This window comes from Rhinoderma darwinii, chromosome 13 (assembly GCF_050947455.1).
Source record: "Rhinoderma darwinii isolate aRhiDar2 chromosome 13, aRhiDar2.hap1, whole genome shotgun sequence".
Lineage (NCBI taxonomy): Eukaryota > Metazoa > Chordata > Amphibia > Anura > Rhinodermatidae > Rhinoderma > Rhinoderma darwinii.
The window spans coordinates 44,791,288-44,816,647 of NC_134699.1; the positions used below are offsets into that span (position 1 = coordinate 44,791,288).

A 25,360-nucleotide genomic window follows, 5' to 3' on the forward strand; every position below is an offset into this window, starting at 1 on the left:
CTTCAGCCATAACTTTGTTATATCTAATTTTTATCTTCTGACAACCAATATTTTTGCCATTTCTCCTGCAAAACCTAACTTTTCTGTCAGGTTATACAGCATGCATGCATGTGACATATCCCTAATCTCTCTGTTTGTATTTACAGTCAATGCATGTGTAGCCTCCAGAGCGAAAACCTGCACAGAATGTATTCGTTTGAATAAGGATTGCTCATATTGCACAGATGAGGTAAGACTGGACTGCATAAATTACAACCATTCCTACCACGCTAGGTTAGGCGATTATAATGAAATAAATAGGCAGGACACCAATTAGCATTTAAAGAGGCTCTGTCACCAGATTCTGAAATCCCTATCTCCTATTGCATTTGATCGGCGCTGCAATGTAGATAACAGTAACGTTTTTGTTTTTTTTTTAAAAACGTTCATTTTTGGCCAAGTTATGAGCTATTATATATATATATATATATATATGCAAATGAGGTTTGAAATGGACAACTGGGCGTTTTTTTTCCGTTATGTCCAACTGGGCGTGTATTGTGTTTTTAACTGGGCGTGTTTACGTGTATGATGCTGACCAATCAGTGACCAGTCAGCATCATACACTCATCTCCATTGATTTACACAGCAGCGATGTGCAGCCACATAAACAGAGATTAACATTACAGCAGAGTGAAGCTCACTAATCCATGGCTGCGGCTGTCAGGAGGTAAGTAAACCTGGTGGCCCGCGGCAATGGGCATTATAGTATCCCCCCCTCTTACGCCCCCTCCTCTTGGGACCAGAGTGAGAGAGAAACTTCCTCAGGAGGATAGAAGCATTTCTCTCAAACACGCACTTCTCCAACTTGGCGTACAGGTGATTCTCCCTTAACCGCCGCAAAACTTGACGGACATGTCTCTGATGAGTCATTGGATCTGGAGAAAAAATCAAGATGTCATCAAGATAGACCACAACACAAAGATAGAAGAGGTCACGGAATATGTCATTAATGAACTCTTGGAAGACCGTGGTAGTGTTACACAGGCAGAAGGGCATTACTAGATATTCATAGTGTCCGTCACGGGTGTTAAATGCCGTCTTCCATTCATCATCCCGGTGAATAGGGATTAGGTTATAAGCCCCCCGCAGGTCGAGTTTAGAATTTTTTTTGGCTCCTCATATGCGATCAAACAGTTTAGAAATCAATGGCAACGGATATCTATTTTTACTGTGATTTGGTTGAGACCCCGGTAGTCGATGCAGGGTCGCAGAGAAGCATCCTTTTTCTTGATGAAGAAGAACCCAGCTCCTGCCGGAGAGGAGGACTTCCGTATGAATCCCCTCTCCAGGTTCTCCTTAATATAGGCGGACATGGACTGAGTCTCTGGCAAGGAGAGAGGATATACCATACCACGGGGAATCGATGCAACAGGAATCAGCTTGATAGGACAGTCATACGCCCGATGTGGGGGCAGCGTCTCTACCTCTTTCTTGCTGAAGACATTCGAGAATGAAGAATAATGACAAGGCAATCCTGCCAAGGACCGAGGCAGAGGAGGCTGGACCGGACAAATCTGTACCAGACAGCGCTTGAGACACTCTGGACCCCACTGGAGGACCTCTCCAGAATTCCAGTCCAGAACTGGGGCATGTAGTCGGAGCCAGGGCAGGCCCAGCAGCACAGGATTGATGGCCTTAGACAAGACAAAAAAATGCGATGAGCTTGGAATGAAGGGTTCCTACTTGGAGCTTCAATGGCTTGGTAACAGTTACAACCGGGTCTGGCAGAGGTAGTCCATTCACCGATGCAACAATCAAAGGCCTCTCCAGAGGGGTTGTGGGCAACTGGAGAAGATCCACCAGGTCTCTCTGAATGAAATTAGCTGCGGATCCAGAGACCTGGATATCGGTAGATCCGGACAGGATCATAGGCTATCGTCCTCATTATCAGAGTTGTGCAGGGCACCAGGCGGTTGTTTAGAAGGAGCCATACAAGCCGTATGTTTTTTTTCCGAAGAGTCTCTTGTGGAGTCGGAAGGGAGAGAGACCTTTCTGTAAGTAGTTATCAAGATTACCGTGTCTGTGTAGCCCGTTGGAGTCCCTGTTCATGCTGGGATCAATTTTGAACATGATAATACTATGTTATTGCATATAAAGATTGGTAGCTGCCCTAGTAGGCTAGGGATCAAAACATGGTTAGGTAAATTCCGATCAAGATGTAGAGTTGTGCTAGTTAATCATTACAGAACGTAGGTATAGCAATCTGAAAAAATTAGGGCGTTGCCTTTGAGGGGGGAATATACTGCATTGTTTAGAAGGTTCAGGTAGTATGTGTGCTGCTTTAGTAGTTGGGAGAGCAGTATGGAGTCTCGGAGATGTAGCTTAATATGTGCAGACCACCATGGGAAGGTCTGAAAAAAGTAGGGCTATTCCCTTAAATGCTATGACAATACTGTTGAGGGGCGAGAAAGCAGTCCAGAGAGTGTGGCCCTAGATAAGGTAGAGATCCGCATATAGCATAGGGTGCGGCGGGCAGAGTTAATGCGGGTGGGGGAGAGGAGGTAAAAGTCCCCTACTAAACAACATCGCTATCTCCCCAGGGTGTAGAGGAAACAGAGGGGTTGATGATCAGGCCTGGCATGCAAAATTGTATGCCTGATCAAAATGGCGGGGGCAGATTATTGAGAGACTACACCTGTACCCCAAAGTACTCACAGTCTCTCTAGCAGTCCCTCACAGTCCTCTGGACAAAGGATTCCGGCCTTAGGTCAGGAGTGTCGCAGAGATACCAAGCAGGGATGGGAGGTAGTGGGTGGGACCCCTATTAAGGTCCTGTGGAAGGCTTCAGGCCGGCCGTTACCCAAGATGGAGGCCTGCTGGATCTCTTCCCGCAAGTCGTTCCTCTGCTGCTCCTCACTATCAGGAGGGGGTTGATAAGACCCGGGGCCTGGTGTATCTGTGTCTGTGGGCCCAGCGGAGGTCACAGGGATAAGAAAGTCCCGCAACACACTATTTCAGTGTGTCCAAGATGGCGGCCGCCTGTCTGCACACGCCGTTTTGGTCTAGTTACGGAGTTCTCCAGGACAGAAGCAGGTGTCCAACGGCAGTTGTATGCAGGACCGGGGATCCGGTGAGTAGATCCTTCGTTTCCGGAGCCCGGAGTGGAAGGTGCACCATACATTCCAATGACCTCACCCGCGGCAGTAAATTGAGGCCCCGGCGTTAGGCCGAGAGGTAGGCCTGCAAAACTCAAACTGCTCCTAGAGAGTCAAACTCGGTCTCCACATACTCAGTTGGGGTTGCTGAGTGTAGAATCCCACTATCTACCAGGAATCGAGCTGGATGGCGCTGGATCTAGCTTGGTGATCAGGAGCCTGCATAAGATGCATCTGGTCAGTTCCGCTGCTAGCCACGCCCCCCCATTCAATAATTTCAACAAGAATTGAAAATTCAGTTTTGGTTAGACTTGCACTAAATCGGCCTCTATTAAAATGTTAACTCGCCTCGAGTGCTCAAGGGCTATGCTTAGAAGATGTCTTTTCTTCATTAGGAACTTAACCAGTTGCTATTTCTTTCAAAAACGAAAACATTTTTGGCAGTATTGGGGACGAGATGGGCCGTGCACTTGACTGTCCTCAAATTGGAGGAAATAATAGTGCAGAAATGGATTGAATATCTATAAAAAAAAAAAAAACCTGCCCCTGCAGTCAGGGATAGGTGCTGCTTGAGGAAAAATTCTTATCTTGCTCCATGGAGGGACCACTAATCTCCGACAAGTTTATTCACAACTTGGAGGCCAAATAAAGCTCCTGATGATAGGAAAGTAAAACTATAGGGCATTTCTTATGGATCAGTCTGCTGTTTTATAGTGCCCGCAGCTTTTGCCACTTGCCTTCCTGTGTATATATATATATATATATATATATATATATATATATATATATATATAATTGTCAAGTTCAGAAGATGTTTGAATGTGGCTCCTTGTCAATGTATAGTATATGGAGTTCTCCTTTAATGTGTCACACAAACATCTGGATAGTCTGATAACAGAAATATACCAGAAGTATAAGAGAAGAATAAATGGGACAGTATAATTTTAGATTAAGATCTTTGAGGGTGGACTTTGTGAAAGATTCTGAATTTCATAGAGATGTTATTTGGTAATACAGGAAAGCTATGTTTTAAAGTTGTTTTCAGACAATCTATTTCAGAGTTGATAAATTTCACTTTAGTTTGAGACATTCATTGATAAAAACCGCTTCCCGTTCTGATTCACTATAGTAGGATTTGGTAGACAGTAAGGGTATGTTCACATGGCTTAGCAAAATCCGTCTGAAATTACGGAGCTGTTTTCAGGTCGAAAACAGCTCCAGATTTTCAAACGTTTTTGTAACTAATCACGTTTTTCGCTGCATATTTTACGGACGTTATTGGAGCTGTTTTTCAATGGAGTCAATGAAAAACGGCTCTAAAAACGTCCCAAGAAGTGACATGCACTTCTTTTTCGCGGGCGTCTTTTGACAGCGACGCGTAAAATTACACCTCGTGGGAACAGAACATCGTAAAACCCATTGAAAGCAAAGGGCAGATGTTTGTAGGCGTAATGGAGCCGTTACCCTTAGGATGATTGTGAAGATAGTGGTGCTCTGCTGCCCTCTGCACTGCAAGATCCTGGTGGTTAATCCACTCAATGTATGCCATTTTAAACAGCATTTCACGGATGAATAAAGCCTCACCAGTAAATAAGACCTCAACCGTCTTATTTTTGTCAAGATGATTTTGTTTTTTTGAGTCAGCTGTTATTTTTGAGGACAAGCAATATGGTTTTGGGAGGGTGAAAATAATTTGTAAACAACATTACTAATATAATGACTTCTGACATGAGGCCATCGCACTTCTTTCACTACTCTTTCTTATTTTACTCAGAATTTCCGTAATGTCCGCTGTGACCTGAGGGAAAATCTCATTGGATATGGATGCAGTGCAGCCGGAATTGTTTACATGAAAAGTGAGATCAAAACACTCATGGTAAGCTATTCCATCCTACAAATTCCTCCTCATCCTTAAATATGGTCTCTCTGGTACCAGGCTATTTCTCTAAGGCTTTGTTAAGGCCTATGCACACATCCCTGTCCTTTTCTACGGCAGAAAAAAACTGATCGTCAAAACACGGACTGCACACTGATGGCTTCCATATTCGTTCTGTTATTTTAATGTCCCATTGAATAGAATGGACAAGACAAATCTGCAAAAACTAACAGGAATAGGACCTGGTCTCAGTTTTGCGAATTGGGCACATGGATTTGCAAAAAAAACAAAACGGATGTGTGCATGCCCCCATAGAAATTAATGGGTCAGTGCGCCATCCATTAAGAAAAAGTGTGCATGAGCCGTAACACACTGTCATGCCTTCCGTTCTTAACTTAAAACCTTAACGACAAGCCACGTACATGTATGTGGCAGCCGTTAAGGGGAAGTATGGGGCGCTCCATACTTAGCAGGTTATGGCTGTGTAATAAAGCCGACACCTCACTGCAACAGGCGGAATCAAAGATCATGCCATCGGCCCCCCCACAACGTGAAAGCGGGGTGCCAATGGTCGTCATGGCAGCCTGGGTGCCTAATGAAGGCCCCCAAGTCTACCATCTTTGTGCTCTTTAGAAGAACTCCTTAGCGATATACTGCAATACAGTAGTATTGCAATATATCATGCAAGTGATCCAAAAAAAAGTAAAAAAGTCAAACAATGTTTTTTTTAATGTTCCAAAAAAAAAATATTACAAGTTAAAAAAAAACTCCCTTTTTCCATTTTTTCCCTAAGGCCATATTAAAAAATAAAAGTTAACATAACTGCTATTGCCTCATCCGTAAAAGTCTGACCTATGACAATATAGCGTTGTTTAACCAGCTCAGTGAACGCGGTAAAAAAAATATATATATAAAACATTCAAATTGCTGTTTTTGGTCACCCTAGCTCTCCAAAAAAACTCGAATAAAAAGTGATCATAAAGTCGCATGTACCCCAAAATGGTATTTGTAAAAACGACAGCTCGCCCCACAAAAGATAAGCCCTCACATCGCTCAATTGCTGTAAATATAAAAAAAGTTATGGCAGAATATGGCGACACAACACAATTATTTTTTTAGCAAATTGTTTTTTTTCTAAAAGCGGTAAAACATAAAAAAAACATATCAATTTGGTACCGTAGAATAAGGTGAACATGTCATTTTTACCACCCGATGGACTACGTAAAAACAAAACCCCCAAAATATGGTGTAATCAGATTTTTGGCCATTTCACCCCAAAAATATTTTTTTATCGGCTTCCCAAAACATTATGCAGTACAATAAATGGTGCCATGAAAAATAACATCGTGTCCCGCAAAACACAAGTGCTCATGCAGCTATGTCAATAAAAAAATAAAAAAGTTATGGCTTTTGGAAGCGGAGAGGAAAAAGCGAAAACTGAAAAAACGAAGATTAAAAAGGGTTAAAAAGATCTGTTTTCAACCGGATTGCTACAAATTCAGACCGATCCCATTGACCTATAATGGTATCCAGCAGGTTTCTGTCTGGGTCCAGTGATTTTGATGTTAAGGATGGTGTTGCATAGTAAGCTTTTCTTGTGTATAAAAAAACACCAGGATCCCAGCGGAAATGTGAACAGAGCCGAAAGCACTTAAACAGGTCAAGTGACTCAAATCTAAAAGAGAAAAGATAACCCTGATGTAGACAAGAAGGACGTATATATCTTGTCCAGTCAGCTGCTACTTTCCCCAAACTGGTCAGTGGGATCCACCACAAAAGGTTTAGGATGAAAAGTGGTGCAAAAAACGGAATCAAATGTAGCGCTGCCAACATCCAAATGAGAAAAAAAAAAGGACCAACAAAGCGGCGCTGCTAATAAAAGGGAAATTTTGAATCAACAGTGTTCATAAATTTAATAAAAGATACAAGTAAATGGGCTACGCGTTTCAACGCCGGACAGGTGTCTTCATCAGGCCAATACAATTGTGGCGATTGAAAGCAGTTGAAATACACAGCGAAATACAATCAAGAAAGAGGAAAAAACAAAACATAATTTTTGTAACAGAGCAAAAAACCACCAAAAAGACAGGTCAAAAACTTTAAATAAACAAATAGTAATATTTTGTCACTAAAATATAAGATACTTTGATTTAAAACGATATGTACAAGGTTACAAGAGTTGCAAAAATGGTCTGAGTAAAAATTGGGTATTACAAATTGGGTGAGCTATTTCTTTAACATATATTGTTTTTTAGTCATTTCATATCACTGCCCTTTATGATCTTTTTTGATGCTTCAATACTTTTAAAGTTTTATTATTACTTACCGATTCATTTACCATTTTTTGCAACTCTTGTAACCTTGTACATATCGTTTTAAATCAAAGTATCTTATATTTCAGTGACAAAATATTACTATTTGTTTATTTAAAGTTATTTAAGGTTTTTACTGCAAATCTGATACCTTTTTGTATAATCTAAGATGTACGTTTATTGTGACGTAATGAATGATCTTTGACCCATCTTTTTGGCGGTTTTTTGCTCTGTTTCAAAAATTATAATTTTTTTTCTCTTTCTTGATTGTATTTCGCTGTGTATTTAAACTGCTTTTAATCACAATTGTATTGGCCTGATGAAGACACCTGTCCAGGGTTGAAACGCGTAGCCTATTTACGTGTATCTTTTATTAAATTTATGAACACCGTTCATCAAAAATTTCCCTTTTATTAGCAGTGCCGTTTTTTGGTCCTTGTTTTTTCTCCTTTCTTTCTTGCATATTGGCAACAACTTGTGTTGCGTTTTATGGACCAGGCAGCAGCTTTATCCCCGTTTTCTATCTGCATTTACCAGTGTTGTACCTGCCAGTACGAACACTCTCAGGTGAGCGCAATTTATGATATCTCCTGTTCTCTACAAATATCCAGGGTAATTTGCACTATGTGGCGCCGTGTTTTGTTTCCTCTCTTTTAGTTTAACATCCAAATGAGTCAGGTAGTTTGTAAAAATAAAAAAGGGATTTATTAACATAACATGAGTTTCAACGCCGGTACGGCACCTTCCTTAGGCCGGTTGGCATGAGGAAGACGCCGCCGTTGAAACGCGTAGCCACTCATGTTATGTTAATAAATCCCTTTTTCTTTACAAACTAAGAGACTCAAGTAGCTATTGGAACTACAAGTTCCAGCATGACCAGACAACCAGAAGGTAACACCATATGATGGTACTCATGTTAAAATAGAGCTAATGAGCCACACATGGTTTTACCAGTCATCTTTCCCCATGTTTAACTAATCAGAACATTATTTCTCATAAATGGTTACTCAATATGTATATGTATTTACAGAAAGAAGAGATCAACACAAAACTAAGTAGGACACAAGTTTACCCTCAACAAATGTCCATGCGTCTGCGTGCTGGCGAGGAACATACCTTTCAATACCGTGTGTTTGAGCCCCTGGATACTCCTGTAGATCTCTACATCTTGATGGATTTCTCCTACTCCATGTCAGACGATTTGGAAAATCTTAAAAATATGGGGGATAATTTGGGTAAGTACTGGGGTATAACATGTTATTGTGGGAACCAGCAAGAACAAAACAAGGTAAACATTACATAATAAAGATGACTAAGAATGAGCACATGACTACAGAAACAAGTGGAAAATTAATAGATAAAAAATAAATAAAAAATTACATCATTCACATTGTATTGGATTGTATCCATTTTAATGTGACAGGGACCCAGTGTTTACACTGCTCGCAATGTGCAGTCAAGACTTGATGCATATATGCCAGGTCCCAGTAACTACACCCAGCACTTAAAAAGTTTCTTTAGGATTAGAAAAACATGGAGTTGTTTTTCTAAAAACAGCACCACACTTGTCAGTGGGTTTTATCTGGTATTGCAGCTTGGCTCCATCAAAGTGAATGGGACTGTACTGCAATATCACACACACAAAAAATTCCCTAGGGTGTGTTTTAGCCAAATATTACCCAGCACCTATCAAAGGGGACATTTAGTTTTTCTTGTTTGCATCTGAACAGCAATATCACACACAACCTGTGCACAGGTGTGACACTGATTTAGGAACAAAGCAGATATGGTTTTCAAATCCTGGACAAACCCTTTAATCTACCAAAAAAAATAAAGTGATTTAAAAAAGTTCCAAAGCTATGGGAGTCGGAGGGACATTTTATTATATAAAAGCAGCCACAGAAAGAGATTATGACTAATTGTTTATGATTTTGTCTCATGTATTTCTTCATGTTTGCTTGCTTAATAGCTGATGTGGTCCGCACTCTCTCCAGCGATTACACTATTGGGTTTGGGAAATTTGTGGATAAAGTGTCTGTGCCTCAGACTGACATGAGGCCAGAGAAGTAAGTATGATAGCACAGCATAACGATCTCTCTCTTCCACAATGTGGAAAGCAAAGCTAGAAAGGTTCATATTATATAACACTAGATTAAGGCCTCATGCACACGACCGTATTTTTTCCCACCCGTAAATACTGGCGTAAATACGGGTCCGGTGTCACACGTATTCGACCCGTTTTGCACCAGTATTTACGGACCCGTGCCCGTAAATATGGGTCCGGTGTCACCCGTATTCCACCCGTATTTACGGGCACGTTTTTGGCTGCAAAAATAGCACTGCACTAATCGGCAGCCCTTCTCTCTATCAGTGCAGGATAGAGAGAAGGGACAGCCCTTTCTGTAATAAAAGTTAAAGAAATTCATACTTACCCGGCCGTTGTCTTGGTGACGCGTTCCTCTCTTCACATCCAGCCCGACATCCCTGGATGACGCGGCAGTCCATGTGACCGCTGCAGCCTGTGATTGGCCTGTGATTGGCCGCAGCGGTCACATGGGCTGAAACGTCATCCAGGGGTGTCGGGCCGGATGTGAAGAGAGGGACGCGTCACCAAGGCAACGGCCGGGAGACCGGACTGGAGGAAGCAGGAAGTTCTCGGTAAGTATGAACGTCTTTTATTTTATTTTTTTTACAGGTTGCTCTATATTCTGATCGGAATTCACTATCCAGGGTGCTGAAAGAGTTACTGCCGATCAGTTAACTCTTTCAGCACCCTGGACAGTGACTATTTACTGATGTCGCCTAGCAACACTGCCGTAATGACGGGTGCACACATGTAGCCACCCGTCATTACGGGAGCTCCATAGACTTCTATGGGCTGTCCGTGCCGTTATTACGGCCTGAAATAGGACACGTTCTATCTTTTTCAACGGCACGGGCACCTTCCCGTAAGAAAACGGGAAGGTACCCGTGGCCAATAGAAGTCTATGAGCCCGTTATTACGGGTCGTGATAACGACCCGTAATAACGGGAGTTTTTACTATCGTGTGCATGAGGCCTTATAAATGGGTTAGGGGGCTATTTCTTACAGGCAGGGCCGTTTTTAGACAAAGTGTAGCTGTGGGCAAAGTTAAAAGTGGGGCCCTCAATGCTGAATTATTGTATCATTTATGCAGTCATTTCAGGAGGCGGTGAGCAGAAAACTGCATCGCTGATTTCTAGCGCGTCCAGTAGTGTTGCAAGTTCCAAAGCATATGTTCCCCCTCTCACACAAAAAAAATATCTATATACATATACAGTTATCATACCACTATACCAGATGAAATATTACCTGCATACTGTTACTGAACATAACTCACTGTTATAAGACCAATAATTACACAATATACGATCCAAATAGTGACTGAATAGTACCACCACATTGTTACTGAATAATACCGGTTACTGAACAAAAACCACTATACAAAGCTCATAAATAAACAAACCAATATTACCACCATATAGTGACCATACAGTAGTAGATGCCAGTTATACACAGGAGCTCTGCAGACCATATAATATTACCCCCATATATTGACCATATAGTGGTAGATGCTAGTTATACACAGGAGCTCTGCAGGGGATATAAGTGATTACAGCACATTTATATCTAGTGACTCACAAGTGATGTCTCTGCAGAATTTGACACACAGACCTGTTGGTTTCTTGCTTTTCCAGCATACCCCATCCTCTAAACAAACTCGAATTCCACTGTGCCCCAGATGGTAATAATGAACCCCTAGTGCTCAACACAATAAAGGTGCCCCATCAGTAACCGTGTCCCCTTTATGCCCCCTGTAGATAGCTTGCATGCAGCTGCTCAGCCATGGAAACCCATGCCATGAAGCTCCCGGCACACAATTTTTGTGTGGATGTTAATGCCAGAGGAAATTTTGAACTCTCCAGTTTCTAGGTCAGCAGAGCATTGGCATCTTTTAAGCACTACGCGTCTCAGCACTTGGGGACCCCGCTCTGTAACTTTACGTGTTCTGTTACTTCGTAGCGGAGTTGTTGTGCTTCGTGAAATATCTAGGAGCAAAGACATTTCACTAACCGACTTGTCGCAACAATGGCATTCTATTATAGTACCATGCTGGAATTCAGTGAGCTCTTTAGAATGACCCATTCTTTCACAAATCTTGGTAACGGCAGACTGCATGGCTATGTGCTTGATTTTATACACCTGTGGCAATGGGACTGAATGAAACACCTGAATTAAATTATTAAATGGTTTGTCCCAATACTTTTGTCCATAGTATATGTGGTATATCTGTTCCACTGAAAATGTCAATGCCTTTGTCACGATCTGTGGGTATCTGGACCCACTAGGCTGCAGCACCGTAGCGGGGAGGCAGCCGGCCAAACAACAGATCACCCAATCAATACAAAGTCCAGAACAAGGGTACCTGAATAGTCCAGACAGTAGCAGAGGCTTTAGCACGGATGACAGCAGGTGCAGCAGGTTGCGCCAGACATGGCGGAGGACCATAGATACGGCAGGTTGCGCCAGACATGGCAGATGACAGTAGATGCTGCAGAACACGACTCCAACACTAGACAGGCTCAGGAACAAAGCCTAGCACGGCATACAGGATACAGGTTGCAGGGCACTGGAACAGGATAACACTGAGGGACCATTTGCAAAGACTAACATGGGAATTACTAACAATGCTCAGGTAGGGAGTGAAGGGGCAGGGCCCCTTAAATAGTCCAGAGTGATTAGGGCTAATTTAAAATATAATTCATGTGCGTGCGCTGGCCCATTAAGGCCAGGCCCGAGTGTGCGCGCTCACCCTACGGGACAGTGCAGAGCGGAGCAGAAGTGAGTGCTGGCATATCTCCTAGGAAGGAGATTCCGGCCAGCACTCACAGATCCATGGCCACGGCCGCCGAGGAGCGAGTAGGAACGGCAGTCCGTGGCCGTGGACGCTACAGCCTTAAGTAAATAGGCATCTTGTATTGTGCACAAATGACAATTATATTTATCTGCTTAATTTTCAGACTAAAGCAGCCATGGCCAGATAGTACACCCCCTTTCTCTTTTAAGAACGTCATCCGCCTCACAAACAACATTGATCAGTTCCGAGACGAGCTGAAGAAAGAGAGGATTTCTGGAAATCTAGATGCTCCCGAGGGTGGGTTTGATGCCATCCTTCAGACTGCTGTGTGCACGGTAAGGAGTTTTTTTAAAAACATTACTACTCAGTATATACACCAATACATAACCCTTATTTGGTATAAAGAAATAGATATATTAGCCTACATATTCCTTACTCTGTATCCCTACGATGAAAAGGGCCTCACAGGAAAACTGTCCCTGGTGCCCTCTCTATACCTTTCTGTAGGCAAATGTACCCCACTAATGTCATAGCTGGCTGCCGATATATTACAGTGGTCCTTGTTTTCCTGTATAACCCTTAAGATATGGGCACGCTGAATTATATTTTTTTTCTTCACACAGAACCAAATTGGGTGGAGACAAGGAAGCACTCACATTCTGGTCTTCTCCACGGAATCAGCATTTCACTATGAGGCTGATGGAATGAATGTACTAGATGGAATCCTGGCCAGAAACGATGAGCGTTGCCATTTGGATACATCTGGACTTTATACATATGACACCATTCAGGATTACCCATCTGTTCCCGCTCTTGTGCGGCTTCTTGCAAAGAATAACATTATTCCAATCTTTGCTGTCACCAACCATTCCTACAGCTACTATGATGTAAGTAATAAATTACAAATAGTGTAGGCTGTTGGTTTTCAGATAAGTGATAGGAGGGATGTCATACCTTCGTTGGTCCATAGTCCATGCTGATCTTCACAGACTTTTATTGTATTGCTTTTTAGGTTTCCTTGATCCCACTTTACTGTGAAGTTTCATGGTATATCCAAAATAAAAGGTCTTCTGTCTCTTTAAGAGTGTACTCTAGCCATTAACATTCCTACAGATACTTTACATTATTCAAAGTCGCTTTCTTTCCACGAGGTGAGTCGTACCCCTTTGAAAAAAGAAAAAAGCATTCAGTATATTCAATTGAGGCTTGGTAGTTATTATTATTAAGTGGTTTCTAACCCACCAAATGTCAATCATATACAAAAATGGGACGTCATAGTCCTATAATGCAAACAGTAAGATATAAAATGTGGTTCTGTAGAAAAATTGGTCAGCACATATCACCTAGCCCTAGTGATAAAGTAAGACCACACCTGCCTGTATACAACCGGAAAACCAGAGAGAGACACTGGCTACCAAAATAGTTGTCAGCCAAACTAGTGCAGAATTTTTTGTTCGTTTATTTGTATGCAGAAATTCTGGAAAGCCACGCCCCATCGGCTAAGCCACACCCCCATAAGGCACACCCACTAAAGATGCCACACCCTAAGTGTCCCTGGAAAAAAATATCAAATTCAATTTTTCTACAGAACCACATTTTATATCTTACTGTTTGCATTATAGGACTATGACGTCCCATTTTTGTATATGATTGACATTTAGTGGGCTAGACCTTTGTAGCCCATTCTCAAGTATCAGTCTAGAAACCACATAATAATAAAAACTACCAAGCCTCAATTGAACATACTGTATGCTTTTTTTTTACGGGGTACGACAGATCCGGTTTAAGAACATTAGTTGTTGGTAACCAAGACTAACTTTTTTGCATTCATTTTAAACCTATTATTCATATATTTCTTTTATACAATTTTTTTTTTTTACATTATCTTAAATTCTCTATACTGGTGGATAGTAATAAATTCAATTTCTATACACATACAACAGCAGCAATGAAGATACAATGCACAGGTAAAGGATTTGTCAATTTGCCTTGCCATTGCTTTATTCCATATACTAGTGAAAGATGTGTCAGTTGTCTGGTTGTTTATCATACTCCACTGTCATTGACAATTTGTCTTTATAGAAATTAAGCAAGTACTTTAAGGTGTCTGAAATTGGAGAACTGAAGGAGGACTCATCTAACATAGTGCAGCTCCTGGCAGAGGCTTTTAAGGTACAAGACTTCTTCTACTGTTATATAAGGTACATTAAACATGTAATTGTGGACAACCAATATATATTTATGGTAAAACAGCCACAAAATTTGATAACCGTAAGCGGTTACTCCTCCAGCGTAGGATGGGAGACGACCATCTCAGGAAACACCTTTCCAGTTATCTTGGCTACTTTACAATCCCTGGCTGTAGGACAAAAAAGATGTAGAGAAATAGCACAATGCCGGTCCAAGGGCAGTAAAATTTGACCTTTTGGTTTTTTTTTTTTTTTGCACATTTTGATTGTAATAACCGGAAACCTAATTAAGCACATAATACAGATTTTGAGGTTAATATTGAAATAATTATGCAAATTTATTCCACAATTTTTTTTTTTTAGCAAATCCGTTCAAGGATGGATATCAGAGATGATAACACACCCCGTTCCATGAAAATTTCAGTCTCATCAGAATCAGCAAAATTGACAGAGACGGGATCTTTCCAGGTGACCCGTGGTGAAGTGGTGAGTGTCACACGTTGGGGTAATATTCCATTAAGCCTATAACTGTTTTTTATTTTTTTTTAAAAGAGGGTGATACCAAAAAAGAGTCACAGCAATTCACTTGTTGCTTTTTAGGGGACGTTTAACGTAAATGTAAAGGCACTAGAGAAAGTGGGCAATCAAAAAGTTTGTGACCTTCCCTCTCAAGACCAGTCCGGCAATGTCATCCTTAAACCATCCACCTTCACAAATGGACTGCAAATTGAAGCCTCAGTAATGTGTGACGTGTGCCCGTGTGAGCTGGTAAGTGCAATACACTCGACAGCAATATGTCTTCTGTTGTATCTTCAGCACAGTACATACTACTTACTCGTGCATCATAATATTTTTCCATTTACCATCTTCAAGATAATGCTACTATATAATATATTAAATAATATTAATATGGATATTATATCATATTTATCATTAGCTCTTAAGCGTCATCCATTTTCTCTTTTTATTCTCATCTATAGCAAAAAGAAATGAATTCCCTAAAGTGCAGCAGGAATGGCCACTTTTCCTGTGGACGTTGTGAATGCATTGAACCCTGGTAAGACCAAAGCTGTAGATGATGGACAACTATGTCTACGTTTGGAGGGAACCATGTTATTACAGGAAGATCATTGCTTGGGCATCTTAGAAGTGTGTGGTATTTTACAACAAAGTTTATGGGCCCATGAGATGTTTGCTGTGTCTATGAGGGTATGTTCACACGCACTTTTTTCAGATGTAATTCGGGCGTTTTAGGCCTCGAATTACGCCTAAAGAAACGGCTCCATTACGCCTACAAACATCTTCCCATTGCTTTCAATGGGTTTTACGATGTTCTGTTCCCACGAGGTGTTATTTTACGTGTTGCTGTCAAAAGACGACACGTAAAAAGACGCCCGCGAAAAGGAAGTGCATGTCACTTCTTGGGACGTTTTTGGAGCCGTTTTTCATTGACTCCATTGAAAAACAGCTCCAATAACGTCCGTAAAATACACGGCGAGTTGCTACAAAAACGTCTGAAAATCAGGAGCTGTTTTAGCCTTAAAACATCTCCGTAATTTCAGACGTATTTTGATAAGACGTGTGAACATACCCTTATTCTATGTCAATTTTTTTTCTTTTACAGGAGAGGAGAATTCTGTAATTGTTCATCTTTACAAGCTACAGATAGCCAGTCATGCATTGGTCCGAATAGCATAGAGATCTGCTCAGGAAGAGGAGAGTGTCTCTGTGGGGTTTGCCAGTGTTATGTTGAGTCCCCAGACCGCCAATATCAAGGAGAATTCTGCCAGTACAACAATTTCCAGTGCCCGCGCACAGGTGGCTTTATGTGCAATGGTAAGATTACTGCAGGGTAGTAACCTGGTAGCTAATCATATGCATTAGAGAATAGCACACAAATTATCATACAGATGGGGCTGAATATTACATGTGGCTTGAGTGTTTTGTCATATTCTTATGTAACCTAGTTACTGATATAGATATTGTCCTAGAAAATTTGACTTATAGAAATATACTAAGGAAAATGAGAGTATCATTATTACAATTAGCAAGATAGGGGCAACCAGCTTTTAGCCCATGGGAAACAATAATTGCTTAAAGTTACAATCAGTTATTGACTTAGCAGCCCAGAAATATTAGAGCTTGATTCATTCAGCACATATTTTATAATTATTCTGTGGGTTTTTTAACACATAATGAATAATCAGGAAATTAATTATTATTTAAATCAGATTTTTATTATAAATATATTTTCTAAAACTTAACTTGAAATATTCCAGTTTTCATACTAGTCACTGGAGTACTCTCAATAGGCTGACGTTTCCTGTTTTCTGAAGCTCACTTTTAAGCTTTACTGTGTAGGCAGGGGTTTAATGACAGAAGACAGCTTGGTTGTACTGCTGGAGGCCTATATAAAACGGATAGAAACATTCTACGCTATACACAGAAAAAAGGCTCTGTATGTAGCTCCCCTGTACTCCATCTCTCCCTGGAAACGTTATTATTCTCTACAGACACTTTTTAGACCATACTCCTATACATTGCAACTGCTAGAAAGCCATATAACATTGGTCTAAAAAACAAACAGGAAGGAAGTGTGTGCCACTATAAATGGCTGCCCCAGGAAAGTGTTTCATAATCAAAAAATTAACAGTTACAACATTAAAAAAAGCAACACATTATTTCTCTTTCAAATACTGAAATATAATGAATGAAACTAAAATGAAGGATGGGAGACTTTCCCATTAAATGACGCTTACTGACACCTATTTTTACATTTGCAGAAAGAGGCCATTGTTACATGGGAGACTGTATGTGTGAACTTGGATGGGAAGGGGCTGGATGTGAGTGCCCAACCAGCAATCAAGCCTGTCTGGATAGAAACGGGGTGAGTTTGGCTCCATACTGGTGCTATGCTTCGATTTGAGAGAAACTATTTACAAGGGTAGACTGAAGAACATTTGCCTTTCTGTGTTAAAATGAAGGGGCAATTATTGAATATGTCTACATGACTGCAGGTGATGCTGATGCAATTTATTTTTCCACAGGGCTTGTGCAATAACCGAGGGAAGTGCATTTGCGGACGTTGCCAATGTGATTCCGAGTACCAGTCTGCAGAAAACCTCTGTGAAGGTAGCAGCTCCCTGGTATGTATGATGCCAATGTAAACAAGAATTCTAAATTATAGTCCTATATGAGGATGGATGAGAATATTTTAATGTACATTACTACGCAACATTGGGGAAGATTTATCAATAGCGTGGTAAGATGCTGCTATTGCAGAACAACGAAAATGGTGCAGAACTAGAAGTTTAAGTACTACTGTATTTCAAGAACTTTTCGACAAATGTTTTGTTCTTTTTCATTGTCTGTACGAGTAGAGCCTGTTGGGGGCCTGTGAGGATGTTAGAACATGTGTACAATGCCAGGCATGGGGCACTGGAGAGAAGAAGGGGAAAATATGTGAAAACTGTGCAATCAAGATAAAGATGGTGGATGAACTCACAAAAGGTACCATATATAACCATAATGACACTTTTCTATGCACCAATTAATATTGGAGCAGGATTTATTGTAGTTACATTATCATACCTCCCAACTTTGCATTTTCGTAAAGAGGGACAACTGAAGCTGCGCGCATAGCAAATTTTTCCCCGCCCATGCACACTCGGTTCAGCCGACACAGTACAATGCTCCCATTGAACACCCTTATTTAGTATAATGCCCCTATAGCTGATCCCCACACAGTATAATACCCCATAGTGCCTTCAACACAGTATAATGCCCCATAGCACCTCCCATGCAGTGTAATGTCCCATAGCTGTCCCCACACCATATAATGCCCCCATAGTTGCCCCCATACTGTATAAGACCATCACAGATGTCACCATACAGTATAATGCCCACACAGATGCTCCCACACAGTATAGTGCTCCATAGCTGCCCCCATACGGTATAATGCCACCATAGCTGCAGGGAATCACTGGCCTCAGTGGTCACGTGCCGTTCATGGCAGCATCACCGCTGAGGCCAGCGATTGGCTGTAGCGGCACCTAACAACTTTAGGATATGAAACATCATATATTACAAATTAAACAGGTTTTCCCACAAATGCATGTATCCCTAATCCACAGAATAAGGGGTTCAATGTGTGGTCGCTGGGGGTCCAACCACTGGGGACCCTAGCGATGAGAACGGGGGACCGAAAGTCCCCGAAGTGCACCATAAGATTGGAGTGTTGGTGCTCATGCCCGGCCAGCACTCCATTCATTTCTCTAGGACTTGCCGGACCGCTTTCTCCAGCAGCTCCATAATAAGAATGGAGCAATAGTCGAGCACTTGAATGGGAGAAGGCTTTAATACTGTAAACCGCTGCTACACGGCGATTCACAGTAGAAGCGGGGACTGCCTTAAAACAATAGAATGACTGGGACCCCCTCCCTTGGGTGCCACACACAGCCTCCCATTGTAGATAGTGCCTCCCTATAGATTGTGCCGCACAACCCCCTCCTGTAGATTGTGCTATACAGCCCCCCTGTAGATTGTGCCATACAGCCTCCCCTGCAGACAGTGCTATACTGCTCCCCCTGTAGATAGTATTATACAGTCCCCCTGTAGACAGTGCTATACAACCCCCCTGTAGGCAGTGCTATGCATGCCCCCCATGTGGACAGTGTTATACAGCCTCCCATGTAGACAGTGTTATACAGTCCCCCCTGTAGACAGAGCTATACAGCCCTCCCTGTAGACAGTGCTATACAGCCCACCATACAGTGCTATAGAGCACCCCCTTGTAGATAGCACCCCACCTCCCTTGTATGTAGTGCGATATATTGCCCCATGCAAACGGAAAAAAGTTATACTCGCCTACGTCCCGTTCCCCCGACCAACGGAGCAGCTCCACAAGACCAACGGAATCCTTGCGTAGGCCGGCTCGATCCAGTGATGTCATCCCTCCAGCCTGCACAGGGATCCTGACCCTGCGCCTGATAGGCTGCAGATCAAATGTGGCCTGTAGCCTATGGCAGAGCAGGGAGATACCTCCTTCGAACACAGATACTATTGAATGTGGCTTCGCTACCGCTGTAGCAGCCATAGTGGTTGCTAGCGGAGCCACTGGGCATTGGGAGGCCCCTGATGGCGGGTGGCACGGGCCCCCTCATGCTACAGACCCCGTAGAAGAGTAACTAGGAAAGACGCAGATACAATTGAATGTGGCAGACGCCTGGGGCCCCGGATGCCAGGGGCTAGTGATGCCACCGGGCATAATGTTATGTGCCAGTCCGGGTGGCACGGGACCCTCATGCCACTGGCCCTGTAGCAGCAGCCGCTATTGCTTCTATAGTGGTAGTTCCACAACTGGTGTACGACTTACCGGGGCTAGATACATGGTACCACCATTTTACTCTTCTTAAATATTGGTACAAGATCAGCCGTCCTCCAATACTATGGCACTGATCCTATTACAAGAGAGTCTAAGAATATGAGATACAGTGGTCTATAAATTACCGAGCTCAATTCCTTAATACCCATGGACAAATGCTGCCTGGGCTGGGGGCTTTATCAATATTTCGTTTTCTCTGACGCAGCACCACTTCCCCCTGTGTTAAGCAGGTAATATTGAGTGGGGAACATTTATTACTGTCCCCCTGAATATCTGTCACTGGGAGCTTATCAGTGAATCAAGGTAAAAAGTACATGTTTAATATTTCAGCCTTTTTTGTCTTTTACAATTACATATACATATTACATTGTATTTAGTAGATGTTCAATAAAGATTGTTAAGATTATACTATGGTCACTTTTACTGACTGAAATGTTCCTTATATATCAATCTGCATGGTAGTCGATGACAGAACAGAGAAATGCTCATTTCGAGATGAAGAGGATGACTGCACCTATCATTACACTGTGGAGGGATTAAGCTCTATGTCTGTAAACTACACCGTGCTGGTACAGAAAAAAAAAGGTGAGATGTATATAGCAGCCTGTATCCATGTAATGTCATGCCAGTTTACCGGTTCTTACATTCAACTGTAAGGCTGGGTTCACACGAGCATGTTACGTCCGTAAAGGACGGAACGTATTTCGGCCGCAAGTCCCGGACCGAACACACTGCAGGTAGCCGGGCTCCTAGCATCATAGTTATGTACGACGCTAGGAGTCCCTGCCTCGCTGCGGGACAACTGTCCCGTACTGTAATCATGTTTTCAGTACGGGACAGTAGTTCCACGGAGAGGCAGGGACTCCTAGCATCATAGATAACTATGATGCTAGGAGCCCGGCTCCCGGCAGTGTGTTCGGTCCGGGACTTGCGGCCGAAATACGTTCCGTTCTTTACGGACGTAACATGCTCATGTGAACCCAGCCTTATAGGGAGGTCATCAGTGATCCCTACAGCTGAGCAGTGGTAAATGTGTTGCGTAGCCACCAACACACAAGTATCATTACGTACTGCTATTCAGGCTTTATGGCAGCTGTCAGGTATTGGGATTCATTAGCTGTACCAATGCTGCTCAGACTAGAATAATGCAAATAATAATGATGATGATAATCATAACATCCTATATTGTAGCTAAAATAAACAGGAATTATTCCAGACAGAAGACTATGTGGGCACTATCTACATTGGGCACTGTGGCACTGGCACTATTTACAGAGGGCACTGTGGCACTATCTACAGGGACATTGCGGCACTATCTACATGGGCACTGTGGTGTTTTCAGGGGGTTGGGACAAAAAAACCCTGGCAAATTAAATCCATCCCTTTTTTTATTTTTTATTTTAACGGCCATGAAAAAAAAGGATGGCAAACAAACGACAAACGGCCATTAAAAACAGACAGATGGGCTGGAAATGGATACAAATTTGGAGACCGACTGATGCAAAATGGCCATGAAAAACTGACAGTTGATCAGTTTAATGGACCCTTTTTCCACTGTTGTGTGAATGTAGCCTAAATGACTGATGCCAGGAGTCCCGTTCACATGTACTATGGTTGGGCCGGGAAATTCAGCTGACACACGGACCAGTTTTCACAGCCTAATCACAGTCATGTCAATCCAGCCTTAATGTCATTTATTTAAAAACACCATCGTGGGGCCGGTGCTGCACAGTGTCCTGCCCAGACTTCAGACACTATAATATAATCCCTCCCCAAATCCTATCTGCCTGGCCCTGCTGCGATTTAGACTGTTCTCGCCTACGTCAGAGACCAGCTGAGGTGGTGACAGGCATTTTTCCAATTGTATTAAAAAAAAAGTATTTGCAGAGGTTAAAAGTTGTGAAGTTACGTACAATTATTATAGTAATATATGTTCAAAAGTTATTTATATAACAAAAATAATTATTTAAAGAGACTCTGTCACCACATTATAAGTGCCCTGTCTCCTACATAAGGAGATGGGCGCTATAATGTAGGTGACAGTAATGCTTTTTATTTAAAAAAACTATCTATTTTCACAACGTTAGGAGCGATTTTGGTTTATGCTAATGAGCTTTCTTAATGCCCAAGTGGGCGTACTTTTACTTTCGACCAAGTGGGCGTTGTACAGGAGTGCATGACGCTGACCAATCGGCATCATGCACTCCTCTCCATTCATTTAGACAGCAGAATCGCGTTCTTACTAGGACATGATCTGCAGCCACATACACAGCGATTCTGCTAGATTAACATTAATCCAGTGTCCTGATAATGAATACACATGACCATCCAGCCTGGATGTCATGTGTACTCAGAATCCTGACACTTCTGAATCTTTGCTGTGAGAGTCCAGCAACGGATACGAAATCTTGCGAGATTACGGAGGTAAATGAGATTTCGTATCCGTTGCTGGAATCTCACAGAAAAGATTCAGAAGTGTCAGGATTCTGAGTACACATGACGTCCAGGCTGGATGGTCATGTGTATTCATTATCAGGACACTGGATTAATGTTAATCAAGCAGAATCGCTGTGTATGTGGCTGCAGATCATGTCCTAGTAAGAACGCGATTCTGCTGTCTAAATGAATGGAGAGGAGTGCATGATGCCGATTGGTCAGCGTCATACCCTCCTCTGTACAACGCCCACTTGGTCAAAAGTAAAAGTACGCCCACTTGGGCATTAAGCAACTCATTAGCATAAACCAAAATCGCTCCTAACGTTGTGAAAATAGATAGTTTTATTAAATAAAAAGCATTACTGTCACCTACATTATAGCGCCCATCTCCTTATGTAGGAGATGGGGCACTTATAATGTGGTGACAGAGTCTCTTTAAATTATTATATTAGGGTGATAATCAGCAGTAAGTGATGCAAATTACCATAGACTCGGGAGCAGTACAATACTGATAATTATAGGATAACTAGTGGGAATACATGAACACTAACTGTAAAGTCTGTCTACAGTTCTCAACCTTGTAGGTTTAGTGGCCGCTAAAGCGTTTTTCCCAAAAAAGTAACTTATGACCTATTGCAAGGCTGTGCCATCACGATCTTATTTAAAACGGGGCTGTGTTGCAGTTCTGCTTTTCTAGCACTGCAGCCCTTTCATTCTAGGGATTGTTGGGGTCCAGGAGGTCAGACCCTCCACAAATCAGTTATTATATGTCCTTGTGATATCACTTAAGATGGTGGGAGAAGTGAACCTCTTAATTCCTCACCCACAACTTTGCAGCCCTAAGGTGGTTGATTTGTAGGCCTATTGTTATGCTTTGATTAATTGCAGTCCTCTCATCTGCGCACATTTTCTAGCTTCATGTAAGTATTCCAAAGATCTACCTAAATGAAAATTATGATTTATGTTAATTTCTGTCCCTGGCATCTCCATAGTTATTTCATGTTTACAGCAAAAAATACCTCTCTCTTTCTTCAGAGTGCCCACCGGGTGCCTTTTTGTGGCTCATTCCTCTACTCATCTTCCTGATGCTGCTCCTTGGCCTCTTATTGCTGCTCTGCTGGAAATACTGTGCCTGCTGCAAGGTAAGAATACAGCATGGGGAAGCCTTAAAGATATATCAACAACATATATACGAGAGACAAGTGAGCCAGCCTAAGGACTCCTGCATGTAGCCATATTACAGCTCTGTACAAGTGCCAGGTCTATGGGGCTCTACTATAACTTTGTATGCCTCCAATTTCAAATAGAAGTTTTTTTGTGTGGGCATCTGCCCACACTTCCAAAAGTACCAATACCTGGTTTAATAACCACAGTATCACTGCGCTTGATTGGCCAGCAAACTCGCCGGACCTAAACCCCATAGAGAATCTATAGGGTATTGTCAAGAGGAAGATGAGACACCAGACCCAACAATGCAGACGAGCTGAAGGCCGCTATCAAAGCAACCTGGTCTTCTATATCACCTCAGCAGTGCCACAGGCTGATCGCCTCCATGCCACGCCGCATTGATAGCACCTCAGCAGTGCCACAGGCTGATCGCCTCCATGCCACGCCGCATTGACAACACCTCAGCAGTGCCACAGGCTGATCGCCTCCATGCCACGCCGCATTGACAACACCTCAGCAGTGCCACAGGCTGATCGCCTCCATGCCACGCCGCATTGATAACACCTCAGCAGTGCCACAGGCTGATCGCCTCCATGCCACGCCGCATTGATGCAGTAATTCATGCAAAAGGAGCCCCGATTAAGTATTGTGTGCATATACCGTACATGCTTTTCAGTAGGCCTACATTTGGGCTTATAATAATATTCTAATTTTCAGAGACACTAAATTTTTGGTTTTCATTAACTGTTACCATAATCATCAACATTACAAGAAAAAAAATATTGGAGGGATGAAGGATAAGTGACAGAATGCATTAAGATCACTTTTGGAATCTTTGACTGTTTGTTTGTGCACACGTCACATAAAAATCACTGACCCAATACGGATGGAGAAAAACATTGGGGTCAACTTGAAGTAACATTTAGTTTTTATTTCATCGCAATCGGTTCACTCAATCAGAAGATGTGCAAATTTAATGTTTTCAAAAATTCATTTACATTGCATTAGTACAACAACAAAACACATGGAAACCATGGCAACCAATCACATTTCTACTTTCATTTTGTATTGTCTTGGAAAAATAGACACCAGTAGGTTGCTATGGGCAACTGCTCCAAATTTAATCTATACTGATTGCTACCTCTCCCTTATATAACAATCAATCAAATTGCTGCAAATTTTTCAAGCTGCCTCAGACAAATTACAGCTGTGATCTGATTGGCTGCTAAGGACAACAACTCAAACTTTTGTCTATATTGGTTTTTTTATGGATTGGAGCCACGTATAACTACCAATCAGGTTTCTGCTTTCATTGTCCAAGCTGCCTCAGAAAAAAAGAACTGAAATCTGATTGGTTGTTGTGGACAACAACTCCAACATTTGTCTACATTGATTTTTACACATAGTAAGGAGATATAGAAACCAATCAGATCGCTGCTATCATTCACCTGCTGCCTCACAAGAATGTAAACTACAATCCGATTGCTTGCTATGGACAAAAGTTCCAACATTTGTTTATTTTGCTTTTTACACATAGAAGGGAGATAAAATAACCAATCAGGTTGCTGCTTTCATTCTCCTAGCTGCCTCACAAGAATCTAAACTGTAATCTGATTGGTTGCTATGGACAACAGTTTCAACATTTGTCTGTATTGGATATTACACATAGAAGAGAGATAAAGCAACCAATCCGCTCTCTGCCATCACGCACCTAGCTGCTTCAAAAAACTGTAATCTGATTGGTAGGCTCAAAGGGCTCCGACAGCGGCCTCTCGGTCTCGCGAGAGTAAATGCCTTCCAGAAAAAGATCAAATATTTCTCAATATAGCAGAAATGCAAAAAGAATTAGACTAATTAGGTCTCAAGAATCTGAAGAACCTCATGAGGCGACACTTACTGCAGCTCAAGAACATCAATGTCAGAACTCGCCCATCAGAAACTTCTACCCAGCGTGAGTCTCGGCTAAGTACACAGCGTGCTCAC

The 25,360-nt window shown here is 42.1% G+C and overlaps 1 protein-coding gene across 3 annotated transcripts in view; it reads left to right on the forward strand.

Annotated features, from left to right (window-relative positions):
- ITGB4 (integrin subunit beta 4) overlaps nucleotides 1-25,360 on the forward strand; it is a 121,745-nt gene that overhangs the window by 63,775 nt on the left and 32,610 nt on the right. For all 3 annotated transcript variants that reach the window (XM_075845877.1, XM_075845875.1, XM_075845876.1), the window contains exons 3-18: nucleotides 147-229; nucleotides 4,912-5,013; nucleotides 8,356-8,560; nucleotides 9,295-9,391; nucleotides 12,366-12,537; nucleotides 12,826-13,089; nucleotides 14,285-14,374; nucleotides 14,755-14,877; nucleotides 14,992-15,159; nucleotides 15,372-15,448; nucleotides 16,016-16,227; nucleotides 17,175-17,278; nucleotides 17,439-17,537; nucleotides 17,772-17,901; nucleotides 20,237-20,359; nucleotides 23,246-23,352. In XM_075845877.1, the coding sequence (XP_075701992.1) occupies nucleotides 147-229; nucleotides 4,912-5,013; nucleotides 8,356-8,560; nucleotides 9,295-9,391; nucleotides 12,366-12,537; nucleotides 12,826-13,089; nucleotides 14,285-14,374; nucleotides 14,755-14,877; nucleotides 14,992-15,159; nucleotides 15,372-15,448; nucleotides 16,016-16,227; nucleotides 17,175-17,278; nucleotides 17,439-17,537; nucleotides 17,772-17,901; nucleotides 20,237-20,359; nucleotides 23,246-23,352 (2,156 nt within the window). The remainder of the gene's footprint in view (nucleotides 1-146; nucleotides 230-4,911; nucleotides 5,014-8,355; nucleotides 8,561-9,294; nucleotides 9,392-12,365; nucleotides 12,538-12,825; nucleotides 13,090-14,284; nucleotides 14,375-14,754; nucleotides 14,878-14,991; nucleotides 15,160-15,371; nucleotides 15,449-16,015; nucleotides 16,228-17,174; nucleotides 17,279-17,438; nucleotides 17,538-17,771; nucleotides 17,902-20,236; nucleotides 20,360-23,245; nucleotides 23,353-25,360) is intronic.